This window comes from Lolium perenne, chromosome 7, assembly GCF_019359855.2.
Source record: "Lolium perenne isolate Kyuss_39 chromosome 7, Kyuss_2.0, whole genome shotgun sequence".
In the NCBI taxonomy this organism is placed as follows: Eukaryota; Viridiplantae; Streptophyta; class Magnoliopsida; order Poales; family Poaceae; genus Lolium; species Lolium perenne.
The window spans coordinates 314,616,099-314,627,782 of NC_067250.2; the positions used below are offsets into that span (position 1 = coordinate 314,616,099).

General features: G+C 46.1%; 1 protein-coding gene across 1 annotated transcript; it reads left to right on the forward strand.

Moving 5' to 3' along the window:
• Window positions 1-9,471: 9,471 nt before the first annotated feature.
• Window positions 9,472-11,150, forward strand: LOC127313587 (uncharacterized). Its single transcript, XM_051344075.2, has one exon. The coding sequence runs from the start codon at window positions 9,600-9,602 to the stop codon at window positions 11,148-11,150; it is 1,551 nt and encodes a 516-aa protein (XP_051200035.2). The 5' UTR covers window positions 9,472-9,599.
• The last annotated feature ends 534 nt before the right edge of the window (window positions 11,151-11,684 follow it).

Sequence of the window (11,684 nt, forward strand, 5' to 3'; positions counted from 1 at the left end):
GGGGTGTGTTCCTATTATTGTTGTAAAAATTCCCATAAGAATTAGCATAACCGTTACCATTATTATAAGGATATGGCCTATAGTTATTACTAGAATTGTTCCGATAAGCATTGTTGTTGAAATTATTATTTTTAATGAAATTTACATCAACATGTTCTTCTTGGGCAACCAATGAAGCTAATGGAACATTATTAGGATCAACATTAGTCCTTTCATTCACAAGCATAGACATAATAGCATCAATCTTATCACTCAAGGAAGAGGTTTCTTCGACAGAATTTACCTTCTTACCTTGTGGAGCTCTTTCCGTGTGCCATTCAGAGTAGTTGATCATCATATTATCAAGAAGCTTTGTTGCTTCACCAAGAGTGATGAACATAAAGGTACCTCCAGCAGCTGAATCCAATAAATTCCGCGAAGAAAAATTTAGTCCTGCATAGAAGGTTTGGATGATCATCCAAGTAGTCAGTCCATGGGTTGGGCAATTTTTAACCAGAGATTTTATTCTTTCCCATGCTTGTGCAACATGTTCAGTATCTAATTGTTTAAAATTCATTATGCTACTCCTCAAAGATATAATTTTAGCAGGGGGATAATATCTACCAATAAAAGCATCCTTGCATTTAGTCCATGAATCAATACTATTCTTAGGCAGAGATAGCAACCAATCTTTAGCTCTTCCTCTTAATGAGAAAGGGAACAATTTTAATTTTATAATGTCACCATCTACATCTTTATATTTTTGCATTTCACATAGTTCAACAAAATTATTAAGATGGGCAGCAGCATCATCAGAACTGACACCAGAAAATTGCTCTCGCATAACAAGATTTAGTAAAGCAGGTTTAATTTCAAAGAATTCTGCTGTAGTAGCAGGTGGAGCGATAGGTGTGCATAAGAAATCATTATTATTTGTGGTTGTGAAGTCACACAACTTAGTATTTTCAGGGGTGGCCATTTTAGCAGTAGTAAATAAAGCAAACTAGATAAAGTAAATGCAAGTAACTAATTTTTTTGTGTTTTTGATATAGCAAACAAGATAGCAAATAAAGTAAAACTAGCAACTAATTTTTTTTGTATTTTGATTTAGTGCAGCAAACAAAGTAGTAAATAAAACTAAGCAAGACAAAAACAAAGTAAAGAGATTGGGAAGTGGAGACTCCCCTTGCAGCGTGTCTTGATCTCCCCGGCAACGGCGCCAGAAAAAGAGCTTGATACGCGTACAACACGCGTCCGTTGGGAACCCCAAGAGGAAGGTGTGATGCGTACAGCGGCAAGTTTTCCCTCAGTATGAAACCAAGGTTTATCGAACCAGTAGGAGCCAAGAAGCACGTTGAAGGGTGATGGCGGCGGGATGTAGTGCGGCGCAACACCAGAGATTCCGGCGCCAACGTGGAACCTGCACAACACAACCAAAGTACTTTGCCCCAACGAAACAGTGAGGTTGTCAATCTCACCGGCTTGCTGTAACAAAGGATTAGATGTATATTGTCGATGATGATTATTTGCAGAAAAACAGTAGAACAGTATTGCAGTAGATTGTATTTCAGTATAGAGAATTGGACCGGGGTCCACAGTTCACTAAAGGTGTCTCTCCCATAAGATAAACAGCATGTTGGGTGAACAAATTACAGTTGGGCAATTGACAAATAAAGAGGGCATGACCATGCACATACATATTATGATGAGTATTGTGAGATTTAATTGGGCATTACGACAAAGTACATAGACCGCTATCCAAAGATGCATCTATGCCTAAAAGTCCACCTTCAGGTTATCATCCGAACCCCCTCCAGTATTAAGTTGCTAACAACAGACAATTGCATTAAGTATTGCGCGTAATGTAATCAGTAACTACGTCCTCGAACATAGCACCAATGTTTTATCCCTAGTGGCAACAGCACATCCATAATCTTAGAGATTTCTGTCACTTCCCCAGATTCACGGAGACATGAACCCACTATCGAGCATAAATACTCCCTCTTGGAGTTACAAGCATCTACTTGGCTAGAGCATCTACTAGTAACGGAGAGCATGCAAGATCATAAACAACACATAGACATAACTTTGATAATCAACATAACAAGTATTCTCTATTCATCGGATCCCAACAAACGCAACACATAGAATTACAGATAGATGATCTTGATCATGTTAGGCAGCTCACAAGATCCAACAATGAAGCACAATGGGGAGAAGACAACCATCTAGCTACTGCTATGGACCCATAGTCCAGGGGTAGACTACTCACACATCACTCCGGAGGCGACCATGGCGGCGTAGAGTCCTCCGGGAGATGATTCCCCTCTCCGGCAGGGTGCCGGAGGCGATCTCCTGAATCCCCCGAGATGGGATTGGCGGCGGCGGCGTCTCAGTAAGGTTTTCCGTATCGTGGCTCTCCGTACTGGGGGTTTCGCGACGGAGGCTTTAAGTAGGCGGAAGGGCAGGTCAGGGGGCCACACGAGGGGCCCACACCATAGGGCCGCGCGGCCAGGGCAGGGGCCGCGCCGCCCTAGGGTTTGGCTGCCTCGTGGCCCCACTTCGTATCCTCTTCGGTCTTCTGGAAGCTTCGTGGCAAAATAGGACCCTGGGCGTTGATTTCGTCCAATTCCGAGAATATTTCGTTACTAGGATTTCTGAAACCAAAAACAGCAGAAAACAGCAACTGGCACTTCGGCATCTTGTTAATAGGTTAGTTCCAGAAAATGCACGAATATGACATAAAGTGTGCATAAAACATGTAGATATCATCAATAATGTGGCATGGAACACAAGAAATTATCGATACGTCGGAGACGTATCAGTGACACTTGGTTAAAATATATGTTATGCAATGATAATCCATGTAAATCCAAGCTAATTAGGACAAGGTGCGGGCACTATTGGTAATCTATGCATGAGGCTTGCAACTTATAAGATGTCTTATACATAACACATATGCTTTATTACTACCGTTGACAAAATTGATTCTATGTTTTCAAAATAAAAGCTCTAGCACAAATATAACAATCCATGCTTCCCTCTACGAAGGGCCATTCTTTTACTTTTATGTTGAGTCAGTTTACCTACTTCTTTCTATCTTAGAAGCAAACACTTATGTTAAGTGTGCATTGATTCTTACATACTTGCTTATTTGCATTCATCGTATTACTTTGTGTTGACAATTATCCATGAGATAAACATGTTGAAGTTGAAAGCAACCGCTGAAACTTATATCTTCCTCTGTGTTGTTTCAAAACTTTCTACTAAGAATCTATTGCTTTATGAGTTAACTCCTATGCAAGACTTATTGATGCTTGTCTTGAAAGTACTATTCATGAAAAGTCTTTGCTATATGATTCAGTTGTTTACTCATTGTCTTTACCATTGCTTCGAATCGCTGCATTCATTACATATGCTTACAATAGTATTGATCAAGATTATGATAGCATGTCACTTCAGAAATTATCTTTGTTATCGTTTACCTACTCGAGGACGAGTAGGAACTAAGCTTGGGGATGCTTGATAGGTCTCAAACGTATCTATAATTTCTTATGTTCCATGCTACTTTTATGATGATACTCACATGTTTTATACACACTTTATGTCATATTTATGCATTTTCTGGCACTAACCTATTGACAAGATGTCGAAGAGTCAGTTGCTGTTTTCTGCTGTGTTTGGTTTCAGAAATCCTACAACGGAAATATTCTTGGAATTGGACGAAATCAACGCCCAGGGTCTTATTTTTCCACGAAGCTTCCAGGAGACCGAGGGGGATACGAAGTGGGGCGACGAGGTGCCACCACACTAGGGCTGCGCGGCCTAGGGGGGGTCGCGCCGCCATGGCGTGTGGGGCCCTCGTGTCACCCCTAAACCTACCCTTCCGCCTACTTAAAGCCTTCGTCACGAATACCCCAGTACCGAGATCCACGATACGGAAAACCTTCCATAGATGCCGCCGCCGCCAATCCCATCTCGGGGGATTTAGGAGATCGCCTCCAGCACCCTGCCGGAGAGGGGAATCATCTCCCGGAGGACTCTTCATCGCCATGATCGCCTCCGGAGTGATGTGTGAGTAGTTCACCCCTGGACTATGGGTCTATAGCAGTAGCTAGATGGTTGTCTTCTCCTCATGTGCTATCATTGTTAGATCTTGTGAGCTGCCTATCATGATCAAGATCATCTATTTGTAATGCTACATGTTGCGTTTGTTGGGATCCGATGAATATGGAATACTATGTTATGTTGATTATCAATCTATCATCTATGTGTTGTTTATGATCTTGCATGCTCTCCGTTGCTAGTAGAGGCTCTGGCCAAGTTGATACTTGTAACTCCAAGAGGGAGTATTTATGCTCGATAGTGGGTTCATGCCTCCATTTAATCTGGGACAGTGACAGAAAGTTCTAAGGTTGTGGATATGCTGTTGCCACTAGGGATAAAACATCAATGCTTTGTCTAAGGATATTTGTGTTGATTACATTACGCACCATACTTAATGCAATTGTCTGTTGTTTGCAACTTAATACTGGAAGGGGTGCGGATGCTAACCCGAAGGTGGACTTTTTAGGTATAGATGCATGCTGGATAGCGGTCTATGTACTTTGCCGTAATGCCCAATTGAATTTCACACTACTCATCATAATATGTATGTGCATTGTTATGCCCTCTTTATTTGTCAATTGCCCAACTGTAATTTATTCACCCAACATTCTATTTCTTATTGGAGAGACACCACTAGTGAACTGTGGACCCTGGTCCATTCTTTTACATCGAATACAATCTACTGCAATACTTGTTCTTACTGTTCTTCGCAAACATCATCTTCCACACTATACATTTAATCCTTTGTTACAGCAAGCCGGTGAGATTGACAACCTCACTGTTACGTTGGGGCAAAGTACTTTGATTGTGTTGTGCAGGTTCCACGTTGGCGCCGGAATCCCTGGTGTTGCGCCACACTACACTCCGCCACCAACAACCTTCACGTGCTTCTTGACTCCTACTGGTTCGATAACCTTGGTTTCTTACTGAGGGAAAACTTGCTGTTGCATGCATCACACCTTCCTCTTGGGGTTCCCAACGGACGCGTGCTGTACGCGTATCACTCTTCCTTGGTCGATGAGCTGCTAGGGTTTTGGATTGAAAAAGTTCATATATGGGCCTCTCCTTGCTTCCTTGGTCGACTGCACTGCATGGTCACTTTGGTGACTCTCCCTTGCTGTGTGAGTTGGTGTGCATGCACACAGCCTGGTGAGCTTCTTGTGTGCTCCATGGTTGGAACTTGGGCTGTGGTTGGATCAGCTCGGCTGATCTTGATATTATCCACCCAATTTCTGTTTCTCTAACCTGCCAGCCACTTGGCATAATGCGTGTGTGTGCAGGTTTCAAATGGAGAATCAAGACGATCTCAATCACATGTTGTTCAAGAAGTTCTTGAAGATAACTTGTGTAGTTTAGCATAATTCAATTCCTTGTAATTTTTTCTTTTTTCTTTTTCATTTATTCAATTTCTGGAATGTGTTGTAATATTTATAATTCACATGTATAATGTAAATGACAATGTATCTTGTGTGTGATTATCAATGAAGCTCAAGTTTCTCTAAAGAGCTTTATATATATTTCTATTATTTTATATTCATAATTTTACAATTTCTATAATTGTTTATTGGATTAATCCTTATTTAAATTATGTTATATCAAATTGAAGTTTGAATTTGAAATTCAAACCTAACTTGTTTGAATTCAATCATGCAACTTAAATTAGAATATGAAATGTTTCCCTCTCTTCTCGAAACCCTAAGATAATATAGGATAGGTCCAAGTTTATCGCACTCTCGAAACCCTAATCATGTCTGGTGTCGAGAGAGAAACTTGTCCCCCCTTGTGTTGTAGTTTATAAATAAGCGTGAAATTTCCCCAGATTTTATGATGCAATGCACATCCGTTTCTAAAAACTACCCCGCAATCATCTCAAATACTGGGATATTAGAAGATGTTAGTCATCTTCTTTTCGTTTTGCTATAGCAATGGAATTATGGAGCTCTCTGGGCATTGCTAATACAATTGATGAAGCGTTAAGGACTGATCTGTCAGGTTTCGCTGTCCTTGAGCATCTATTACGTGATGAAGAAAAGAAGATTCCTGGATTTGAGAATATTGGACAAAAGGAGATTATAGGCGTTGCTTGCTGGTATCTCTAGTGGATAAGACACCAACAAACTCATGACGAATCGGTCCCCCCTACTAGGAAAAAGGCTATAGATGCAGGGAATAGTGTCGGTGCACCACCATTGACGCGCTCTGTGGTAAATACCGCCGACATGCCATAGCAGGGCCGCGCCGGTGAAGAACAGATACTGCCGGCGCACCAAAAATTTAGTGCGTCAGGGATAAAATTCGAAGAGGTCTGGCCAGATAAAAAAAATCGAGCCCCCAGCGCGCCTCTATGGTGGTGTGTCGGTGGTGTAGACAATTTAACACTGGCGCACCACCATAGAGGCGCGCCGGGGATAAAGGACCCATATATTTTCTCTCCACACACCCCCCACCCCGAGCGCCTTTTCCATTTTTGTTAAAAATAAAATAACATGATAGAAATTTCAAAAAATTAAATCCTTCCAGATGATCGTGTGTTATGCCATCTAGTTTTAAAGAAAATTTAAAAACATGAATTTCGATATATTATGCAAAATAGCGTCATTTTTCGGTAAAACGGAAATTCTGGTTGCATACCTCCGATGAAAAACTTTCTTATATCAAATCGATTCATCGAATTCAAAACAGAAACAAGACTTTTTTCAGGTTTTAGATTTTGATGAAAAAAATAAAAAATTACCCCTGCGCACCACCTTACTAGGTACGCTGACGGTAACCTTAGGTATATAAGTTGAAACTGGGGGTCCTCCTCTACCCCTTCCTCTTCCTCATTACCCCCCCTCTTCTGCTCTCCTCCTCTTCCTCTCTTCCTCTTTCTCCTCTTCCTTTTCCTACTCTTTTGTCATCCTTCTATCCTCTTCCTCTAACGCCGCCTCCTCCTCCTTGGCCTCGAGCTCCTCCTCGGCATCGAGCTTCGACGGCCGCGCTGCCTCGAGCTCCCACCGGTGGGCGCTGGTGCTCGGGCAGTAACCAAATTTGGTGCGCTGGCAATAGGCGTTTTCCTAGTAGTGCCCATGCTCAGGTGCAAAATATCAATTCTATCTATTGCTTCTAGTGCATCGAAGGTGGGATCCAAGCCAGCTACTCGGTCTCACTGGAAAAAACCAAATTCAGGACAAACAAAGGTTAATGTTGATGGGTCGTTTTACCAAGATACTCATGCAGGTTTGGTGGCTGCAGTGATATGTGATTCAAAGGGTAACTTCTTAGCGGCATCTACCATCTTTCTTCCGAGCATAACCTCAGCGGCGATGGCGGAAGCAATGGCCATGAGAGAAGAGTTGGCCCTCGCTAATTGTCTCGGATATAACAATGTGATCATGGAATCCAACTCTACTAAAACTGTTGAAGCCTGGTCGGGAGAAAAAGCTTGGTGGGGTGATTCCTCTGCTATTTTTGCTGATTGTGTGGATTTGGCTTGTCTTATTGACAAGGTCTCCTTCAAGTATAGTTCTAGAGAAGCAAATGAGGTGGCACATGAATTAGCTAGGAATTCTTATGAAACAAAATCGACTTGTACTTGGGCCAATGAGCCCCCTAGCTTTATTTTACCGTTTCTCGGTGCAGCAAATTTCTTACGCACTCTTTTTCTTACCAGGGTATCTAAGGGAGTGGAAGGTTTTTAATGAGACGGCTTGCTTGCGTAATATATGATGTTTCAAAAGAAAACTAGCACCTAGCATCAAGAAAACAAAGAAACAACACATATCATTCACGATTCACCGGAAACTTTATTTTAAATCAACCTTATTCTTATCTAATATTAATGATCAGAACACATTGTCTTAGCAGCCGTCGTCATCGAACGATTTGGATCTCGATGACCCGCTGAACGATGATGGCGGCAAGCGTATTATCCTCGTCCTCACCGCGAAGGAGCTCCACGACAGAGTCAATCTCAAGAGGTGGCACTGGCACGGATCGATGGCCGACCATTCGTTATTTGTTTCATTATTTGATTTGAACATTTATTTTAATATGATTTTAAGATTATTGTAACCTGAATGAGTATTGTGTGTTGTGATGTTTTTAAATTGATTGTTCAACTGTTGAAACTGTCAGATTCGAAATATACATATTAGGTTTTGCGTGTGGTGGTGCCGATCAGATTCCGTATAGCGGTATTGTAAAAAAGATTAATCCATTCCCAGTGAAACGTCAACCTGTTTAACAATAATTTTCTAAGCAACTTGCTGACTTCTAAATGAAACAACCTTATTTTCAAGTGATAGGCAATATTCATTTTAACAAATTATGAAAGAGAAAAGGACTACTCCGGGGAAATTGAAAATTCTTTTCGAGGTTGAGTACATCTTGTAACCGCATTTACTTCCTAATTAAGCTGAGACTAAATCAGAATATTGAAAAATGAAAGATTTCACAGAACATGAATTACACTACCGGTATACATGATCTGATCGGCGCCCCCACGTGGGTGCGGAAATCACGTTTTCAGTGGTACTCACGCAATTACATTACATGACCGAATTTACGGGATCTAATAGAGTTGCTCTAAGAACTTCCCAAATACGGGCAGGTCTCCGCCGAGCCGCCGAAACTTTGATCGACTGCCGAGGAAAGATGGATATATTTTGCTGACTTTTTTCTTCATTGATTTTCTTCCGAAGAATTATCTTTTATAATTAACTCATCTCGGGTGCCTGTTGCCCGTTCGCCTAAGTTCCACTTGCAGTATAATTTAGCTTTTCTAGTGCAAATTTTGTTTAAAAAAATTGCAAATTTTGTGCGCGCGTACATGTGAGCGTCGTTTCGCAAAAGGAAAATGCAAATTTTGTTGCACTACAGGATATCAAACGCCACCAAGGATAAATTTAGCTTACGTAGTAAACCTTGTGTGTGGATAAGGATCTGATTAGCAAAACCTTCCGTAAGAAATGGCATAATTCAGTTCACCGCGCCGCCAGCCCCTGCGGAATTCCCGTACGTATCCCACAACTACGCACGCCATTTCTTACTTATTTTTTTGATCACGATACAAAACCCTCCATAGACCTAGCCAAAACCCTCACCCAAACCGATCGCTCATGGCGGCGGCGGCAGCAGTGGCGGCGTGCCGCAGGGCGGCCTCCTACACCCTCCTCGGCCCACCGCCGGACAGCCTCCGGGCGGCTGCGGCCGCGGCTTCTGCGCCCACCACGGGCAACCAGTTCGTGGACCTGCTCGACGCCGGCTTCAACACGCCGCCGCCGAAGCCCCCGACGCCCCCGAGGAAGACTCGAACGGAGAACAACTCCCCGACGTTCGCCACCTCGGGCGACCCCTGTCTGGACTTCTTCTTCCACGTTGTCCCTGGCACGCCGCCGTCCTCCGTCACATCCCTCCTCGCCGACGCCTGGGCCAAAGAGCCGACCACCGCGCTCCGCCTCGCCTGCAACCTCCGCGGCGTGCGCGGCACCGGCAAGTCCGACCAAGAGGGGTTCTACGCCGCCGCACTCTGGATGCACGAGTCCCACCCGGCCACGCTGGCCCTCAACGCGCGACCTGTCGCCGAGTTCGGTTACCTCAAGGACCTCCCCGAGCTCCTCCACCGCATCATCCACGGCGGCGTCTCCACCAGGACCCCTGGGAAGCAGGCCGGCGGCAAGAAAGGAGGAGGGATCGTCGACCGCGGCTGCTACGACGACCGCCCATCTCGTGGTTCGCCGCGCCGCTGGAATAAGGTGCATCACTCCGCGGACACGACGGAGGCGCGCGTTGCTGCCAGCAATAAGCGCGACCAGGAGATCTCGGCCCAGGCCGCCGTCGAGCGCCACAAGAAGCGCGCTGATGCCGCGGCCAAAGCCGTCGAGAGGTACGCCCAGGACCCCAACTACCGCCTCTTGCACGACATGACCGCGGATCTGTTCGCTGACCTCCTCTCCGAGGACATGAAGAAGCTGGCGGAAGGCAACCTCAAGGATCTCTCGCTCGCCGGGAAGTGGTGCCCGTCGGTCGACACCTCCTGCTACGACCGGTCATTGCTCCTCTGCGAGGCCATCGCGCGCCGTCTCTTCCCCAAGGGCTCGATGCCCCAGATCCCGGCCGACTTAGCCGACGCGCACTACGCCTACCGCGCGCGCGAACTCCTCCGCAAGGAGGCGTACGTGCCGCTGCGCCATGCCCTCAACCTCCCCGAGATCTTTATGTCGGCCCGCGAATGGGGGAAAGTGGTGTACACTCGCGTGGCCTCCGTCGCTATGAAGAACTACAAGGATATCTTCCTCGAGCGCGACGAAGAGCGCTTCAACAAGTATCTCGCCGACGTCAAGTCTGGCAAGGTGAAGATCGCGTCGGGCGCCCTGTTGCCGCACCAGATCCTGGCCTCCGCGGACGACAACGATGAAGTCGCTGACCTGCAGTGGAAGCGCATGGTGGATGATCTGCTGGCGCTCGGCAAGCTCAACAACTGCCTCGCCGTGTGCGACGTGTCGGGCAGCATGGACGGAGTCCCTATGGATGTCTGCGTCTCCCTCGGGCTCCTCCTCTCCGAGCTCTGCGACGAGCCGTGGCGCCACCGCGTCATCACCTTCAGCTCGCGGCCACAGCTGCATCTTATCAAGGGGGAGAAACTCTCTGAGAAGGCCAAGTTCATCCGCGACATGGATTGGAACATGAACACCGACTTGCAGGCGGTGTTCGACCAGCTCCTCCGCGTGGCGGTCGCCGGCAAGCTGCCCCCGGAGCGCATGGTGAGCAAGGTGTTCGTGTTCAGCGACATGGAGTTCGACGTGGCTTCCTCGAGGCCGTGGGAGACGGACTACGAGGCCATCACCAGGAAGTATTCCGAGGCCGGGTACGCAGACGCGGTGCCGCAGATTGTCTTCTGGAACCTGCGGGACTCGGACTCGGTGCCGGTCATGTCAGAGCAGAAGGGGGTGGCGCTGGTCAGCGGCTTCTCCAAGAACATGCTCAAGCTCTTCCTCGGTGGCGAGGACATCCCTTTGCCCAGGGCCGTAATGGAGAAGGCCATCTCCGGTGGGGAGTATGAGAAGCTCGTCGTGTACGACTGAAAGTACACGGGGCATGCAGGAGTACTTGCAATTCAGAATTGGGTCCTAGTCTTCCTTTTTTGTTTTCTCTGTTACATTTTCGCTCTTGAAGAACGGTCTGTCATATTGGATTCTGCTTTGGTTGCTAGCTATATTTAATAATAATATCATCGATGAACGTTTTGACATGGAGTCGATTATCGCGTTGTTATATTTGAGCTGAAATGTTGCTTTGCTCTATGCAACTACGAATTTGCGATTATGTGCTGATCTCGGAAGCTGGATCGTGCTGCCTAGCAACACGTAGGTAGCTCTTCTCCCCTCGCGTCCCCCCACCCCCCCAAGCGACCGGGGGGCAAAACCCTAGTCCCCGCCACAACCTCCGTCCCCCACTTCTCCATCCTCTCGTTGCCCCCAAAGGTGGATGGGGGCGGCAGAGATCTTGCGTGTCTTGGCCAGATGCGGGTACCAGGGAGGGATCTGCCTCGTCTTGGCCGATGGCGACGCTGCCCCGTGCTCTCCTTGCGCCGCTTCCGCGCTCCTCCCGTTGTGCGA